The sequence below is a fragment of the Ceratotherium simum genome, chromosome 14, assembly GCF_057802395.1.
Source record: "Ceratotherium simum simum isolate JZ-2026a chromosome 14, ASM5780239v1, whole genome shotgun sequence".
Lineage (NCBI taxonomy): Eukaryota > Metazoa > Chordata > Mammalia > Perissodactyla > Rhinocerotidae > Ceratotherium > Ceratotherium simum.
In genome coordinates this window covers 46,329,094-46,348,736 of record NC_141913.1, presented here as the reverse complement: position 1 = coordinate 46,348,736, position 19,643 = coordinate 46,329,094, and the positions used below count along the sequence as shown (strand labels likewise).

The following is a 19,643-nucleotide window of genomic DNA, read 5'->3' as shown; positions in this document are numbered from 1 at the left end:
AGACTCTCTTCACATGCTACTGCAACAGTCTTCCTGAAACCTAAATCTAGAAATGTCCTCCTCTTGTTTAAAACAATGGCAACCACACTTTCTCAGCTCCTGTTAAACTTTGGTGGACCCTCTTGCTACAGGAGTAAATCTGAATATTACGCACAGCATGCAAGGCTCTCCATAACCAGGCTGTAGCCTCTTTCCACTTTGTCTCCCTGCTTCCACCCTTCCCTTTCCATGCACCCCACATCCTAGTCTTCTGGATACCTGGGCACTTCCCTGCCCCAGTGCCTTTATTCATGCTGTTTCCTCCACCTTCTTTCCTCATAGAACATTTGCTGACCTCCTGGACCTTGTCTACCTTGTTACATAGAACGTAAGTTCCAAGAAGACAGAGTCTGTGGTTGGTGATGTTCTTTCCCCAGCAGCTAGGATGAGGCCTGGCACGTAGAGAGCTTTCAACAAGTATTTGTCAAAAAAAGGAATAAAGGAATTCATAAATGTAAATGCATAGGCAGCAAATAAATGGATTCTGGATAGCCCTGATAGCCCTTCTCCTCTCCCTGAAGGAGAATGAATTTCTCCCATAATATTCTATTCCCACCTCTGCTAGCATTTACTGTACATTATAACTGTTTGTTGGCCCAGCTAGGCTGTTACTCTCTGAGCTACGTGGAGACAGATGCTGGGTTTGATTCATCTGTGAGGGCCCAGAACAAACACAGTGCCTGTCAATATTATTTGTCGAACTGAATTAAATCTAGTTAAAGAGGCAAGAGAGAAACATGAAAAATCCTACCCTGCCCCCCCCATTTACTGCCTCCACCGCATTTGCAGAGCTGAGGGGGGGTAGGGGCGGGGCAGGAGGTAAAATTGCAAATTCTGTAAGTTCCCCTTTCTGCTGATACTTGAAAAATTATCTTTCTGAGTCAGCACAGGTATTTTGATACTGCCTTGAGATTTCGGGCTTTTTTTTTGAAAAGTGATGGTTTAAAAACAAGTGCTTTCACATTTACCATCAAACTGAGGGTGTTGGGTAGGAAAATAACCATCATGAGAACCGTTTACCCCTTCATCTTTTACATTTCTAGTTCAGGGTCTAAATCTGACAACAAATATAAGGAACTCCCCAGTCACTGCCTCTCCATCAGCAGATGGGAGGACATGCAGCTCAGGCATGGGCTGGTCTTTGTAAGAATGTTCTGAAGTGGCTGATGTTGATTACAGGGTCTGGAGGGTTGGGCTGTAGGATGCCAGCCTTCGTAAGAGCAGGACAATGACAAAGGATAGATTCTTGGTTGTGCCGAATTCCACTCTCCCCACAGACCTTGCTTGCCCCAGAAACAAACATAACCTCCAGAAGAGAACCAGCCTCCCTGTAATTGTTCTGCTGCTAGAATATCATCCTAAACCTCTCTGTTCTCAAGTCCACACCACGCAGTCAAGTGACAAAGCTTCACTGTTGAGGTTTGATGGCAAAGTGGAGACTATGAGGAGGCAGGGCCAGTAGGACAGACTGGGAAAAGAATGGGTTGCTGTAGTGGGTTGAATAGTGTCACCCCAAATTTATGTCTACCCAGAACCTCAGAATGTGACCTTATTTGGAACTAGTGTCTTTGCAGATGTAATTAGTTAAGATGAGGTCATTCTGGATTAGGGTGGACCCTAAATCCACTGACCGGTGTCCTTATAAGAAGAGGAGAGGACAAAGAGACTCACATGGAAGGAATATGGCCATGTGAAGACAGAAGCAGAGATTGGAGGGATTCATCTTGCCAAGGAATGACAAGGATTGCAGAAGCCACCAGAAGCTGGAGAATACAAGGAAGGATTCTTTCCTAGAGCTTTCAGAGGAAGCATGGCCCTGAGGATACCTTAATTTCAGACTTCTGACCTCCAGAACTGAGAGAATAAATGCGTGTTGTTTTAAGTCACCCAGTTTGTGGTACTTTGTTTCTGCAGCCCTAGGAAGCTAATACAGTTGCCAATGGTGTGTACAGGGAATTGTCAGAAAAAAAAAATTTTTTTCCATTTCTGCCTCCAGGACCTTCGTCCAAAGCAGCTGGGGACACTAGGATGGCCTTGGGGGTGAGGCGGAGATGGTGATTAGGGTTGTACTGAGGAAAGCGAATGGAGGAAAAGAAACAGTGTTTGTTTTTGTTTAAGGACAATAATCTTTAAAGTCCGGCTTTGTTGAGAGAGGAGTTTTCTGAATTCCTTTCTTTTTATTAGATCAGAGAGTCTTATCTCTGTACAATCAGAAACCAGGAGTGTGTGTGAGTGTCGACAAGGGGACCCAACATCCCCTAGGAGATACTGGGACAAAATGGTGACAGCGATAGTCAGGGCCGAGAGGGGCTCATACATCCTGACTTCAACCCCTCACCCCCGTCTACCAGTGTGGGCAGTTCAGCCACCAGTTTCCAGAGCAGGTGGGCAGAACTAATGGCCTGAGCCTTCCCTAAAGGACTGTTCCACTTGTTAGATCAGAGGCAGGCTTAGTCAGAGAGAAACTTATTCTCCACACATCCTCCAAACACTTACATATGATTGGGAGCTCATGAGGAAGACAAGAGCAGTACCAGAGAAAAAATAAAGAGGTTGCATTTACTCATGCATATGAGAAGTAGTAGGTGTGAATTTTCAAACTACTATAAGTGCAAATATCAGCTCAGCATGTTTTTTGCTTTCCCAGCTCAAATCACTGCATGTAAATCCCAGACGTTTTCTTTCTTCCTTGGTTCTCAAAGCATTCCCCCTACAACTTCAGCTTCTCAAAAGCTTCTTTGTGAATTGTTCTTTTTCCTTCCATCTACAAGGGGAAAGTTGATTTTGATGAATCCGTCAAAAAAAGTCCCTAAATTTCTAGTCTAATCTGCACCATGCTCCTCCCCACTCCCCATCCTGCCTTTGATTCCCTTCATCTTCAAAAGACAGATGTTTTAAACTTAACCCTTCAGTTGCACATTGTAATTTTACAACTCTGTGCCCACGGTCAGTTGGACATCCCCACCTTCAGTGGTGCCCACCACTTAGTGGTGCCCACTAGTACAATTATGCTGATGTCTTCTGGGTAGTATATGTCTGGAAACTCAATTGTTCGTGGTTAAAATAAGAGATGCTTCTCTCTCTCTACTCAAAAGAGAACAGATGGCTTCAGTTTGGATCTAAAGAAGACTGAGGCCAACCAAGCACCAAATTATTAATGATGAAGAAGAGTTATAGTTTATTAGAAAGAACATATTAACCAAAACGCAGGACCCTCAGGCAATTTTTCAGGTAGGAGATCAATGTCTCCACAGAGAACTCAACAGAGAGTGGGTAAAGAACAAGACGCCAAAGAGGCAAAACCTTCCTGCCTATGTTGGCAAAGGGACACTGGACCAAAAACAGATTGGATGGATGTTCACTCATTTGACCTTTTTTTTTTTTTTTTTTGAGGAAGATCAGCCCTGACCTAACATCCATGCTAATCCTCCTCTTTTTGCTGAGGAAGACCGGCTCTGAGCTAACATCTATTGCCAATCCTCCTCCTTTTTTTTTCCCCCAAAGCCCCAGTAGATGGTTGTATGTCATAGTTGCACATCCTCCTAGTTCCTGTATGTGGGACTCGACCTCAGCGTGGCCGGAGAAGCGGTGCGTCGGTGCGCGCCCAGGATCCGAACCCGGGCCGCCAGTAGTGGAGCGCGCGCACTTAACCGCTAAGCCACGGGGCCGGCCCTTGACCTATTTTTTGAGCACCTACTATGTGCCTTGCTCCAAGTTGAGCAAGACTAACCCTGTCCTCCCTCTCACGGATCTCACTATCCCAGGAAATTTTGTTTCTCCTGCTCAACGAAGCTGTCTCTGAATCTAATCAGGTAACAACATTGCCTACTGGGTAACTAGACTCTTCTAGAACTGTACTTTCTAAGGGGATATTTTCTGCTTAACTAGAAGCCAAATCTGAGGACATATAGCTGTCCTGCTATTTAATGCAAGAGACATATGGTGTATTAGGGGCTCTTCAAGCCCCAAGCCTGCATTTTCTCCTCCCTTTTGGTAATGACCATCTGGACAGGCAACCTGCCTATATTCATGTGTGTATTCAGATTTTCCAAGTGCTGAATACCATCATTGCTGTACCCTTTGAAGCCATGCTGAATAGGCAAAGTAGTAGTGTAGTAACCATGACAAGTACTTCCTGTTTCTAAAGTTTACAAGAACTTGCTTTGTACAATATATTATTGTCAGTGCAGTACCGTAATTGCCACTACCTTCCTTCTGATTTTGCTCACAGATTCTAGAAACTTTAAAGAAAGATAGTGATTTGAAAACACTCTCCTAGAACTTGACTAAGGTTTAGTATTTTCCTCCTTGTTATCCAGTCTGAAATCTGCACAGAAGTTTCAGTCTGTGGGAAGTAAACACCGCGCCACTCACCCCCAGCTCGCGACCCACAGCAGGGATTCAGTCTTTGGCCCTGTGGGCTCTAAAGAGGGGATCGATGGGCTCAAGGGCGTCTGGAAGCTCCTGAAATTATACACAAAATTGTGTGGGTAAAACAGGATTTTCTGGGGAAAAGAAACCATAACTTTCTTCAACCCCAAAAAGCATTAGCAAAATTGGGGGCTGACAGCCACTGGTCTTCCGTCCTGTGGCTGTGCTGATTTTCATTGGCTTGGACTATGTCTGTGAGCCTCCAGAACTCTGCAGGATCGGCTTCAGGGCCCATATGCTGATACAGTGCAGTCTAGCAAAAAGACGAGGCACTTATTGCACAGAGGAGGGACAAGCGGCAATGAGGGAGGCAGGACTACCGCTAGGAATCCAGGGATTCTGTGCCCCACGGTGACCCATTCTCCAGCCCACTCTTCCCTGGCCCTCTCTGAGACCCCCACTGGATCAGTCTACATATGGTGACGCACTGTGTCTTTTTTGTTAACAACTCTCGTAGTTAATGGAGAGGATTAGATCTAGAAGCTCTAGGAGTCAAAGGAAAACCTGGTTCCAAATGGAAGGTGAGGTTTAAGCCCCATTTCAATGTTTGTCTTGTTTACATGGCAGCAGGTCAGAGAACACCAAAGCCATCGGGGCCAAGAGATCCTCTCCAACCCTCTCATTTTACTGTGGAAGAAACAGCCTCAGAGAGATCTGGTGACTTTTCCAAAGCCATTTCCCATGTAGCTGCAGATCCAGGACCAAACCCTGGGTTTTCTGAGGCCCACTCGTCTTTCCATCACTGTACTCCACTCTCCCTTCACCCCCTCATCCAAGTCCATTCTGTTCAAGACCCAGCAAAAAACCCAGAGACTACTCAGAAATGCCTGGCGGAATTCAAGAAAAATCGCTGGCCTTCCCAACTCCGTTTTTCTTATGTTTGCATATTTCCCAGTTGCATTTATGGACATCAAGTCTCTCCTTCTCCTCTCCCAGCAAATTCCCAGATGCAGGAAAACAAAGATGCCCACAGGAAAGGAAGATGGCTGCTTTTCCGACCCATTGTACTTGGGAGTTTACCCCCAAGAGGTCCTCACGTATGTTGGACTAGCTGGTATATTTCTCCCTAACATTACACAACCCAGAGTCCCACAGGCATAGATTTCTATGCCATTTTACAAACATTAACTGTATTAACATATGTAAATGTGTTAAGTGCTGTATAGGGCTTAGTGATTATTATTAGCAGTACTACTACTTCTTACCGTACATTACTCGAGATGACTGATAAACACATACGGCTCCTGACTCATGGGCTAGTGCTCTTTCACTCACACCGTGCTACCAGGCAAAGATTCCGCTGAGTGCACAGAGCCCCTTAGCCCTGGGAAAGGTATTCATCATGGAAACCTAGTCCTCTCCCAATAAGAGATCAGATTGGTATTTTATAAACTCTATGACTTTCCCAAGAAATCAGGACAGAATTGTAACACCAGCTGGCTGAAGGTGTCTTGTCTCCCAGGAGGGAATGGAGTGAAGAAGCTGCTCAAATAGGAGTGTTCAGGATCAAGCTTCAGGATTGGGGATTTCAAATGAGTGTCCTCCACTTTCTCATGTGTTATTTTAGTATTCAAAGCCTTTAAAAAAAGCTCCTTTCTGGGCAACCGTGCAACTCCTAAAAATAAACTCAAGTTCCTGAAATATTCTAGTTTGCCTTTAAGCTTTCCTTGGCTGGGGACCGGGCTATTTTCAGTTTCACAGCCCCAGGTGGTATGGATTTGATCTATCGAATGACGAATGACGAATGACCGTATGACGCTGTGCCTGCAGTGAGGGCTCAGCAGATATTTAGGAAAGGTTAACCGTGGGCGAGGCTACAGCAGCCCAGGGTGGTTGGGGAGTGGGGACGGTCCCATTTAAAGATTCCTGGAACCACAGGGGGAAATTGATGATGTGTAGACAACCGTTGAAGGACATGGTGCTATTTATATCTAGTCCAGATAAGGAGGAAAGAACATTCAGAGATCATTAAAGAAAAAACAGGAGTTAGAGAAAGAAAAGTATTCCATGGGAGGACGTGTTGGCAGATGGAAGTGTTGCCCAGTGGAAGGAAGGAGCTAAGTGACTTGACTCTCCCAGCCCTGGGTGGTTGAATTTGGCCTTTAGAACCGAGGTCTCTCCTTTATGATCCATCTTCTCACATTTCCCCATTCTCCCTCCCCCACTCTATTTCAAGTTCACCTTTCCTCAGGCCCTTTTGATCTCTTGGCATTTTGACCAGCCCCTTGAGTTTGCTGTCCAGGAGCCACACCCCTTGCCCTTTGTGACACTGTCCTTCAAACTAATCCCTCCCCAGAGCTGCCCAGCGCCTTCAGAAGGGCTCCAGGGTGAACCTCACATGCCTTTGCCTTCATCCCTTAGCAATATATATTCCTCTTGTATCCATTAGGAATGCTTCTAGCTGCACTTAACAGAATAACCAACTCACAGTGGCCTCAAACATAAGGACCTCTTGTTTGCTTCAGAAGAAGTCTGGAGATAGAAGGAATCAGTGTTGTTCCAATGGCTCAAGGTTGCCTGCAAGCTCTCAAGTTATTTCTCTCTATCTGCTCCACCAACCACAGTGTGTTGACTTTTCAGTCTCGTGCTAGTTGCCTCATGACTGGAAGGTGACAGCTGCAACACCAGGCATCTCATCTACGTTACGGGAAGAAGGAAGAGGGTAGGCAAGGTGCCTGCCGTATCTGTACCCTATATAAGGAGCAGAGCTTCCCCAGAAGACTCTTAGTGGAATTCCCCTTGCGTCTCATTAGCCAGAACTGACCCTTTGGCCCCGTCTAGCTGTGCAGGAGGCTGGGAAAGTATGCGGGTTTCCAGCCTCTTTAGTTGTAGGTAGGAAGGGAGAAGGGGATTGGGATGCTGTTGAGTTAGTCGGCCAACAGGATCTACTACATCTGCCTGGTCTAATCAGTGGAGAAGGTTCCTGAGACTGCACTGAAATGTCCAAGAATTATCTAAGAATCGATACGTGTAACTTGAGTGCAACCTCTGGTTTTTGCACTGCAGAGACCTCATCCATTGAGTGGAAGAGGAGAATCCAGTGGTGACCTTCCTTCCTCTCTCGGAGCGGTGCTGTTGGTTTAGTTCCATCCATTTGGCCATTAGCACAAGTTGTCAAGAATTGTTATTTATCTTTCCTGTGTACATCTTGTCTCTTCAGCTGGATTATAAGCTATTTGAGAAGAGGGATCTTATCTCATACCACCTTCTATTGTTAGTGACTCAAATTAGTGTCATGCACTTTGCTGGCATCCAAGTTACTCTTATTAATGATGGAGTATAACCCTGAATATCATGGGCTGGACAGAGAGACAGCACACCTTTCCATGAGATCCATGGCAGACACTCTTAGGAGGCAGAATTTCTGGAAAGGCCAACAAATGAAAACAATGTGTTTGTAGAATCAGAGGCATATTGAGTGGAGATGGGGTTGGAAAATGCTGTGCAAGCAGAGTATAAGTTTTCAAGCTTCATGCTGCTTTCAAAAACAGGTCTGGAAGTGTTACTAAATTTAGTTTACCCTTTCTGCTCCTTGTAGTCATTCATATGTTTATTCATTCAACAAAGTTAATTGAGCCTCTACTATGTGCTGAGGTTCTGGAAATAAGAAATGAGTAACACAGAGTTCCTGCCCTTAGAGCTTATGAGGAAGCCGACAAATAAACAAGAGGTCAGGGGCCGGCCCCGTGGCGCAAGTGGTTAAGTGCACGCACTCCACTGCGGCAGCCTGGGGTTCGCAGGTTCGGATCCCGGGCGCGCACCGATGCACTGCTTGGCAAGCCATGCTGTGGTGGTGTCGCATATAAAGTGGAGGAAGATGGGCACGGATGTTAGCCCAGGGCCAGTCTTCCTCAGCAAAAAAAGAGGAGGATTGGCAGATGTTAGCACAGGGCTGATCTTCCTCACAAAAAATAAATAAAATAAGAAGTCATGTTGCGTGTAATAAGGACCATTATAGTCTTCTACCCAAAGTGTCTCTCAGCTCCGAATGCATCGTTCCATAATGCTCAGTGATAACACAATTCCATTAGTCATTTCTCTCCTTTGTTTTTTTGCTAAGGAAGACAGGCCCTGAGCTAACATCTGTTGCCAATCCTCCTCTTTTTTCGCTTGAGGAAGATTAGCCCTGAGCTAATATCTGTGGCAGTCTTCCTCTATTTTATACATGGGTTGCTGCCATAGCATGGCTGACGAGTGGTGTAGGTCCATGGCCAGGATCCGAATGTGCAAACATGGGCCACCGAAGTGGAACACACCGAACTTTAACCACTACCCCACAGGGCTGGCCCCAATCACTTCTCTTTTAAAGTAAGCACAATGTGAAGCTTTCTCGAGACAGTGCAGGAGGAAGAGGATTCCTGTCATTTTCAGCATCAATGGGAAGTCAGTGACATGAGTTTATGGTCATCTCGTAGATCCTGCCCCAGCCACGGGGCCCACAACATGGTCCATCTGTGACCTTGTAGCCTTAGACTAGTGGTAACCTTCCTGCAGCCCTGTCTACTCAGAAACCAGAGTTGTGCATGGCCCGCCTCAGCCTATACCAACATCCAGACTCCCTCCACCCGTGGCCCCAAATACACAGGGCTGTCATTCCCTCTCCCTACCCCCATCGTGTAGCCCACCCACTCTGAAGGCCTTGGCCTCTGCCCCTGCCAGTTCCCGAACTCCCACTGCACGCCTGTGCCCTGGGTGCTGACCGCCTGCTCCCTGCCTGCGCTGGGAAGAGCGGTCTATTGCTTGCCCGGCAATTCTAGATCAGCTCTGGCCTGGCTAAACCAGCAAACTTCTCGGCTGTCTGGTGGCCTGATTGCACCTTCATCAACCTGGTCTGAGCTCCTTCCAAGCTGTCCTTCCTCACCCTGGGGCACCATAGAGTTTCCTGTAGCTAACAGTTACTCTTCTACTGCAGTTAACAATTCTTTATATTCAACTTCCCTTATTGAACCTGCTGTTTGGTTTCTATCTCCTGATTGGACCCAGGCTATTCACCTTATCGGTAAAGAAGAGATGATTGTATCAGTATTTCAGATTTATTTTGCTAATCAAATGAGAAACCCTACGTAAAGCCCAAAGCACACCACTCTGCTCATCAGCGTTGCTCAATTTTCTCTTTGCCTCAGCCACTACTTTCTTTTCACAGAGAACAAGGGAAACTGATGTCAGTGAGTGCCAGGCACTTGACAGCGTGGTGATGACGTGCATGTGGTTAGCCTTAGAAGAGGAGACAGAGGGTCAGAGAGGCCGAAGAAGTTACTTGGGGTCATGCATACAATATTGGATTGAGCTGAATTCGGGTGGCCAGTCCTCTGAGTCCAAACTCCATACCACCCTGGGCTTCCTCCCAGAACCCCAAATCCTCCTTCTTTTCACCTGAATAAGACCAATTTTCCTACGTAACAAAACCACCTGAGTCTCGCCACTTATCCATGATGAGAATAGCTGAGCAGCAGGAGAATCATGTGCTAGCATTTTTTCATAATGACTTAACTAAGAGATCTTCTCCTAAGAAAGGTCTGACTCATTTGAAAGGACGAATCTGTGGTTTCTCTTTCTCATGAGTTGGCCTCTGAATGAGACCCGAGGAGCCTGCCCCTGGAACTGATGCTGGAAGCCTCAACAAGTGTGGACTGGGCTGTTAAAGGCTCCACTTTGAGAAAATCCCATTGGTTAAAATCAAATTTATGAAATTTCACATCAGTGGTGGACCAATTGTGTAGTTTGTTGCTGGAACATAACGCCCCAAAGACCAGCAGTCCATGTTATGTTCACTGATGCTTCTCCGGGGCTTAGAACAGAACCTGGTAGAAAGCAGATGCTCAGTAGATGTTGGTCAAGTGGACGAATTTACACGGTCAAGGATTCGCCATATTTCTTTATCTATGGGGCCTCACTCGGGTATTTTAAAGTAGGATTTTATTTTAAAAGCAAGACAGGGAAAGATCTTAATAGGAACATGACTATTTTGTCAATCAAGGCTTGATACCATGGCTGTGATGATCTATTCCAATGACCAAATTCACCCTAATCAAAGCTTACTTGTCCTGTGTTTCACCCTCTCCAGGTGTTCGTCTCGCCTAGGTATCAGCCTATTACTCTGGGTATATGGTAGTAAGCAGCAGTGGGTGGGTAACATCCCAGTAAGTAACAGTGGCCTTTTAACTGGAGTCCTTTGGAAAAATTGTCCAGTGCCTGGCAGAGAATTCTACACATGGCAGCTACTCCATGAATGTCTGTTGGCACTGATGCTGTTGTGATGATGGCAAGATCTTAAAATAAAGGACTGACATACGTAGTGGAAATTCAGGCAGGGGAGGAAGGCTCAAGAGAGGGTCGTGGTGTTTTTATTGGAAAGTCACCCTACACATCTCAAATCATGGCCAGGAAGCCACCCACACTGCCTCTGCTTAATAGCTCCGTATATTTGAGTGAGAGCTCATTATAAAAAATCTGAACCAAAATAGCAGATGAAAAGTACATTCTCTACATGTGTCATAGATGTTCAGGTATAGAGGTGAAACCATGTGCATGTTAAACTCCTGAACACTTTAAAAAAATCTTGCTGCTTATTTCCCAGAAATTATCTTTCTTGTTTTCCCTTTTCCATTTTAATATGATGGGGGGGAAGGGGGATATAGAAAGAGACTAAATATGTTTATGTTTTTAGAAACACCAACATGTGAACCAGTAGTGCCCTTATTTATGGTTAAAAGTCTGTTTTAAAATAGATTTGTCCCAAAGACAGGAGCAGATGAAGGTCCAAACCCTTTCAAGTGTAGAGGTTTAATGGGTGAGGTTGGGTAGAGCTGTGTCAAGCATGTGTGGTTCATTCATTTACTCATTCTTCCATCACATGCTTATGGAGCACCTGCTGGGCACTGACCACTGTGACAGACCTCGAATACAGCACAGAACTGGAGCTTCCTGCAGATGCCTCCCCATCACCTGGGAGACTCCCTCATCCATTGGAGGCATTCAATAAATATTTGTGGAATTGGCAAATGGTCTCAGCCTCATGGAGTTTATAGCACAGGAAATTTCTTCCTGTTCAGTTAGCACTTTTATGCCAATAAATTCTAAGTTAATGAACATCAGGGTAGCTTTAAGGAGAAAATGAGAGGTGAATCACTGATGGCCACAAGCAGCCTTGGGGATTGTGTGGAAAGAGGGATGGTGACCCTGTTGTCCTCTTTCCCACTGGCGGTGTGTAAAGGGATTGACCTCAGGGCAATAAGACCGATTCTCACCAGTGATTTATGGAAAGGGTCCTCAGAACTCAGAGCTGCACTGTGCACAGGGGCAGTTCAGCTCCACTTTTTCAGATGCTGGGAGAGAGACTCTGTCTCCTCCCCTCTTTAAGCCCAGTCATTGATTGCTGCACATTTGAGTGGGGCTCCTCCAAAGCAAGAGTCCTGAGGGCAAAGATGGAGGTGCTTGCCAAAAATTAGCAGCAATTCCCTTCTCCCTGGCTGCGCATAATTTTGATATGTATTGAAATAATCAATGAGATAAAAGTTTCAAGACATAAGAATTTAGTCAAAGAGTTTGCTGCTTCCTTGAACAATATTCAATGTCACAGAACATTCAGATAGTACCATGATGGGTTCACTCCTCACAATGTGGGTTTCCTCCCTGCCTTTCTGCCTCCTTCCTTCCCTTCCTTCCTCCCTCCCTCCCTCCCTCCCTCCCTCCATCTCTCCCTCCCTCTCTTTCTCTCTCTTTTTGTCTCTATCTCTCTCTTCCCAAAAACCTAAGCAGTCCTGAATCCCCTACGTCTTGTGGACATGGTTTGCCTGCCACAGGGCATATGTTTTAAAGTGGAGGAGGCATTCCAAGATTTTATAACCTTCCTAGGGCAGAAATGATTGGCAGTGCTGATGGCCAGTCATAACCCCATTACTTCATTAGAGGCAGGTTCAAAGGACAGGCTTCTCTCTGTTCTTTAGTAACATTTATTAACCAGCAAGCTGTTATATTTGGGGGACAAAGATTGCTCATTGCTACTTTACAAGCACTGCATATTTCATTCATTATGATCGTGTGAAGTTTATCTTTCTGAAAAGATGCACATAAGCTCGTGTGACTTACTTGATCAAAATAGTTAACATGCAATTTATCTCCATCTTTTTTCCTGAGAGAGAGAAAAAAAATCATTAAATAATGATTGTCAGGAGGCTTTTGGCTTATAACAGGGAATTTGACCAAAGGTCTTCTGGAACATACAGTTGCTTAAATTTGCATTTCTCCAGGAAGTCTCTAGTAGCTAGGGAGAGTTTGGGGATTCAGGTTTAGATTTCAATCGTTCCTGCTGCTCTTCTTGGCGATTAATTCAGTCGTCAAGGATTAACACTCTTGGGACTGCAATTATGCCCTGTCGAGGGCTCTCCCAGGAACAATTCTATTAATATCACTTTTCATCTTCCTAGGTGCAAATTCAGGAAACCATCAGGGAGAGAATCTCTCTCAGCCGGATGCCAGCTTTCTCAGAGCCTGCCGGGGAGGAATCTGCATTTACTGGGACCACAACAAATTCCTTCCCCAACTTAGGAGGGATCCACAAGGAAAATGCATCTTTGGCCCACTACGTGGAGGTAGAAAGCTGTACTCGAGGCCCACGGCATCAAGAAAACCAAGACAGAGAAGACAACGCACCTGTGCATTCTTGGGAAAACCTAGGACATGAGCTGAGCATCCCAAAAGCCAATAATGCAGATATGTCCCCCTGTGAGCGGTCAGCCCATCTCCCCCAGGAGGGCAGAGCTCACCCCGGGAAGCCTGAGCTTCTCTCTGTTGCTTCCCCTGAACAGGCAAATACCACCCCCACCCTGGAAACTGTGTGCGGTGTGCCAAGGGACAGAGAAGCAACATGTATGAGGGAGCGTCTTGAAACAGGTGACCAAGAAACATGTGATACTATGGATTCTCCTGTTGGAGCTGATAAATATTTGCCTCAAGAAATTTGCTCCATGCACTTAGAGCTGGCAGGTCAGAGCAAAGTATCTGATTTATGTTCTCCTGATGACAAGACGCTGGATGTTCTTTTTCAAACACGAGGTTCTGAGCCTCCACAGTCTACGTGTGAAAGCAGCAAGGACAGAGACTCAGCTATGTCCCCTCTTTTTATCAGTACTTTCACCTGGAACATTTCACAAAGAGCCGGAAGAGGTGCCACAGGGGGAAATCCAGCTGAGGTGGAGAATTCCACCTCCACAGGACAGGCTGGCCAGGAGGGGCTGAGCCCCAGCATCTCAGGAGGGCTTGAGGAAAGACAGCCTCTGTCTTCTGAGAACAACTCTTTTGTGTGGTTTAAAGAAGGAGGTGATGAGAGCCCCAGTACCAGTGCCCTGCACACGGCAGACACACCGGCTAGTCATAGTTCAATTGTGAAGTTTCCTCAGGAGAAGCCAACCACATTAACTGCTCATCTTGAGTGTCTTCAGGTGACCAAGGGGAGTGGGGACACATCAGCTGTTACCATTGCCACCAAAGTCCACGCAGTCAAATACCTCCCTGTTTCAGTTGCTGGGAAGAACCATGCAGATGGCCCAGAGGAGAGGTCACTTCAGGAACCAGATGAAAAAATTTTCCAACTTCCTTCCAGTGTACAGTTGGGTCATATTTTAAATGGTTCCACAACCGAAGCTCCAAAAGTGCTCCTTTGCATGACCCCCGGTGGACCAGGAGTCCACATCCACGTTCCCCCACTCCCAGAGGGAGAGGATTTCTGTAGCAATTCCCCTCTTCAGATTGTGAACCAGTCTGGAGAGATGGGCCGGACCATGGACAGAGCGGACAATAGGAGCCTTGAAGAGAATTTCCAAGAAAAAGGAAGCGAAACAACGCAGAGGGTCCAGCAGGAGAGCCTGCCCCACCAGGGTTCTCTTTCTGAAGATGGTTTCCAAGAAAGTTTGCCCACGACATCTGCTGCACAAGGGGAAATAAACCCAGTGCCCTCAGGCCAGTCGTCAGCAAACTCCAGGGAAGACAGAAGGCAGAGCTCAGGCCTGGGGACTAGCATGTCTGCGGCGGCTGACGCCACTGTGGAAGATGACACTCAGGCTTTGAGCAATGTTCCACCTCTCTCTAATATCCTCCAGGAGGAATCTAAAGAGAGTGGACCAGGACTTTGGGATGTAGGCCACAAGCTGAAGATTATAACTCTAGAGGCTTCCTTTTCAGAAGTCTGGCCACCAAGACAACTGACAGCTTCTGAGTGCAAGAAGTTGGAAGCTGTTCCCACGATTGCTGACAGGGTCTGGGCTGTATCTGATGTTCTAAAGGCAGATGTTACCATGCCTGAACTGTACCCATCTGAAATAGCAGCATCGGCCCACCATCCTCGGGCTGGGTCTAGCTCAGCCCTTGCTAATAACAGAGGAATCCATGAAAGTGAAGAACCAGCCAGTCATGCACATTGGAGTAGTCTTTCTTCCCAGTATTTGAGCCAACCCAGACTCCTGGAGTCATCTGTGGACCCTGTAGGTGAAAGGGAATTATGTGTCACAGATTTGCTATCAGACGCTTCCAAAACTGGAGGGAAGAAAAATGTTAACAATGTAAGTCAAAACCAAGAGGAAAACCAGCTCAGGATGGATCGCCCTGCCTTCTTTAAACAGTTTCTGACCCACCCGAAAATCCTAGAGTCCTCTGTAGATCCCATTGATGAAACAGATGTGATGGAGTATGCCACGGCTGAAACAGCAGAGCCTTCTGAATCCACAGTGGGGGTCATCAGGGAGGAGAGCAAATTGAATGATGGAAACATGGGCCAGAGAGTGAAAGTCCAGCCAGCCGTCTTGCAAGTTCCATGCCCCCAGCAAAGTGAGGAAACCATTCCAAGAGAAAACAGCATTAACCCAAACCAAGAAGACAGGGAGAGAGGGGAAGCTAAACAGAATCACCATGACAAAGCAAAAGTGGAAGTCCAGCCTGCCATTTTGCAAGCCCCGTGTCCTGACAAAGGTAGAGAAACAATTCCAAGTGGATGCAGCAGAAGCCAAATACAAGAAGGTAGTGAGAGGGGCTTAGGGAAGGCTGAACAAAGTAAAAACAACAAAGCAGAATTTGTTTTCCCCACTTTACCTCTTTCTAGCTCTCTTGCAGTAATGACTCATGCATCGGTTGGAGTTGATACTCACAACTCCACAGGTCAAGTTCATGACATCCCTGAGAAAGATTTAGTTGAGCCCAGAAACCATCAATATGCATTTTACAACTCAAAGGAAAGGAGAGCCCTTGAGAGTGAGTGTGGGAATCATGTGCTTTCTCCTAGTGGTCTTACTTGGGTGCCCTTTACTTCATCTCCTGAAGGAAACATCACAAACTTTTCAATAAGCCACAAAATTGAGAAACCTAAAAAGGAGGAGGCCCAAATTGGGGAAACCAAACCGACAAGCGCCTCTGGCTCCCCGGCAGTGACTTTGGCGTTCATTTCAGGAGAATGTGCGTCAGAGAAAGCTCCTAAGAGACTGCAGGACCCATGTCAACAGGGCTGCACCCTGGGCCGTGGGAGAAAGTCAAGGGAAGAGAAGCCCAGTCACATGGCAGCCCAGACTGGCAGATTCCCCGGGGCCCCCCCAGCAGTGACTGGGTCAGAGGAGGTCAAGAAGAAGCAAGAAACCTCAGCAAGTGGACATTTAACTGAGGGAGTAAAGAAGAAAATCCTGTCCAGGGTGGCTGCCTTGAGACTGAGATTGGAAGAGAAGGAAAACGTCAGAAAGAGCTCAAGCCTTCTTAAAAGGACTCCTAAACTGGAAACATCGGTATCATGCACAGATGGAAAAAAAGACCCAAAAAAGCCACCTTGCAAAAGAGAAGGAAAAGGTGAGGCTCTGTTGCTTTCTATCATTGTTGAAGTTTGGGTTTGCTGACCAGATGTCAAGTTCCAGTGTCCTGCTAAGGGCTTTGCAATGAGGGTGAGTGTCTACTGGGTAGGCGTTGATGCTGTGGCTGTGACCAAATGGCTTGGCATGTAGGTCCATGGTTCTCAAACTTGAGCAGCCTCAGAATCACCTGGAGGACTTGTTAAAACACAGATTTCTGGGCTCCAGCCCCAGAGTTTCTGATTCAACATGTGGGCTTAAGAAATTGCATTTCTAGTAAGTTCCCAGGTGATCTGGGGGGAGAATCTCTGATATAGGCTGCCTGTAGGTAGGTTTAATTATGGAAGCGTGATTAAGATGCCTTTCTGTTTAATTATCCTTTAAAAAATATTTTAAAAGATAAACAGAAGCATTAATCAATGTAGCTAATTAGTATAATTAAATAGACCACATGCTAAGCAGGATTTACAGAAACAAACATTTAGGTACAATTTGGGAGTCTTCTCTTTAATCATTGATTTTCATTAAAAATGGCTTAATTGAACATTGGGTTGTCTTCCAAATTTGAGTATAAAATTTCTTTCCAACTCACCCTCCGCATTATTTGAGTCTAAAGTCCCCTGGGGTCTCTGTTCCAGGTTTCACACCACTTGAGATGCAGAGCCCTTGAAACTTCCATCACTTTTGCTTTGCCTGGGGAATCACTTCAACCTCAAACTCCATCCCATAACCTGAATTTTAGCCTCTTTTATTTCAGAGCTCTTCTTTCCCTTCCCATGAAATCTGATAGAAGTCAGAAGAGAAAATATTGCAGCAAGGTGACGTGGCCCACGTGTGCTGGAGCAGAGTGCTATGGCCTTAAACCGAGTCCTCAGACTTCGGGGCTGGGGCTCATTCCTCCAGGTCCACATCAGACGGGCCCTCAGCCCCTGGTGCAGAAAGGGTTAAATACAAAACTGCCTGCAGAACCGTCTGGAGGTATCCAACCAGGTTTCTAGTATATAGACTTTAAAACGAATTTAAAGAGAATGAGGCAATGTTTTAAAAGATCTCTGAAGTGGTTTCAGCCCAGAGGGAAACAATCTAATTGGAATTCTTGTCCATAGTTATTCAAGTGACTCTGGGAAAACGGACTCGCCAGAGAACCACCTGCGGTTAGAAGGTTTGGTCTCAGCTGCTGCACAGCCTCCCCAGGCGTGAAGGGCTGCAGCGACAGCAGGCGCACAATATTCTGGGAGGGTGGTGCTCTCGCCCCAGTGGCCTGGTGGGGTAGGAGTTAGGAGTAGGGGGGAGGGGGAGAGGGCATGACTTGGATGATCCTGAAAGAAAGAAAACACTGAGTGACCCTTTTTTTTTTTTTTTGACATTCAAAGCTTTGTATAGCTGAAGCTTTATGTTCACCAGGGGACTTCTCTTCTTTTCCCTCCACACTTGGCCAGAATATACACAGAGGATAAACCTAGCTACACTCCTAGGCCTCCTTTTAGCTCCTTCATCTGCATTTCTACCTCTATGCCACACAAACAGGGGTCCTTTCCAAAGCCCTGAGGCCTCTCGTCCAAGCCAGCTTCCTATCCCTCCAAGACCCTCATTTCATGCCCTTCCCTCCATACCCCAGTTTTCTATGTTGAGACCTTACAGTGGGTTGTGGATGGGATTGGCTGCCTTAGGCACATTTAGGTATCTGCAAATCACCCCGGAAGCCTACTGCCACATGGTATTGGAAGGGCCTTGGAGGAAATATGCCCCAGATGAGGAGGCGGGCGTGGTCAAGACCCTGGACCAAGTTTGAGACCAAGGACCTGAATACCTAGCCCAGCTAGCCAAGTGGGGCCAAAGGAACTGAAATGGGTTTTGCCATCAATAAGTACTTGGTATATTTTCTCCTCTTGATTATGCCCCTGGCTCCCATAGTATCGTTAGTAGCTTCAGCTAGCCTCTGGTTGAAGAGTTAGTTACCCAAATAGCCCATTATCACCTCCTGGAAGGAAAATACGGTTTTAAATATGCATTCTGTTATTCAAGTGTCTGTTGGCTCGAAGGAGAGATGGGAGGCACGTTTAACGCACTAACTATTTCACAGTAATGGAATTTGAGGCAACAGAGCAAATAGAGCATCAGTACTGATGACTTTTGGTGTGGCTGTGGATTATATAACGTTTTGTGTTACCAAAGCTGTGGAGTTATGAAACTTGGTCTGTAACAGACTGACACCACATTTCTAGTAACCTCACTGCCTGCCAAATTATTCTGACCACCTGGCAGGATCAGCCATCTCTGTCTTCTTCTAATGTCTGTGCTGCCGCCCAGTGGCTGCCCTGAGTAATTACACATTTACCTGGGGTGCCAAGCTCTGACCCCTGATTTAAAAAGGCCCTGTTCAAAGGTCACAGCCTAACCCCCTGGAATTGTTTCCTTATTTGTCCTATTTCATCCAAGTAGACAGTGCTCTTTTGCTAATGAAATTGATATCAGACATCACTGCAATCCACCAGGATATCTTCAGCAAAGACAACTGTAATCGGAGGAAGGTGGATGAATATTTTTCGGCAAATAACTTACTGTTGAGTTGCCTTTTACATCTGGGGCTTAACCACAATTACTACTTGGATAATCCAGGTTTTATTCTACTCCCTAATCCCAGCTCTGATTTTGATCTAGACTATCTGGTGATCATTTAAAAGCATCTTTATTTGGCCCAGGTCCTACAGACTAGGTATCTATAACCCTTCTCCCCCATCTTTTAAAAAAATGTCTCTCAAGTTCTATTTCACTTTGCGCATTACAGACCTCACTTAAGGAATTTTAAGTACTGAAAAGTGAGATTTTTCTGTTAGATTGATTTGTTCATTTACCTACTGTTTAGGCAAGCTACATCTCCGCCCAGACACTCGGTTTCCTCACCTATAAATTTAGGGTAATAATTATGATCCCTGTCTTTTGGGATTGTTGTGAGAATTAAATGTGATAAAATGGGAAAGTCTTTTGCCCACTGCAAAACTCTTTGCAGCTATTGAAGAGCACTGACCGGCAAATCTCTCGTTTCCAGCTCCGATATTACTGAAAAAGATCCAAGCCGAGATGTTCCCTGACCATTCCGGAAATGTAAAATTAAGCTGCCAGTTTGCAGAAATTCATGAAGAGTCTACTATCTGGTGGATGAAAGATTCCAAATCAATAGCACAAGTGCAGAGAAGGTGCGATATTTGCCCGGTTACTGTTCACAGTTGTTGCTTGTTTATTTCACGACACAGTTCTAAAAGAAAATAACAAAATCATAGAAAGCAAAAAGGAAAATTGAAGCAGAAACTCCACACCCAAAATACCCAAGAAGAGTAAGTAATGGAAGAC

At 45.8% G+C, this 19,643-nt stretch overlaps 1 protein-coding gene across 1 annotated transcript in view; it reads left to right on the top strand.

Annotated features, from left to right (window-relative positions):
- Positions 1 to 19,643, top strand: part of ALPK2 (alpha kinase 2) — a 153,056-nt gene that overhangs the window by 93,672 nt on the left and 39,741 nt on the right. Inside the window, exons 5-6 of the mRNA XM_087439276.1 lie at positions 12,897 to 16,293; positions 19,342 to 19,489. Of these exons, the coding sequence (XP_087295402.1) occupies positions 12,897 to 16,293; positions 19,342 to 19,489 (3,545 nt within the window). The remainder of the gene's footprint in view (positions 1 to 12,896; positions 16,294 to 19,341; positions 19,490 to 19,643) is intronic.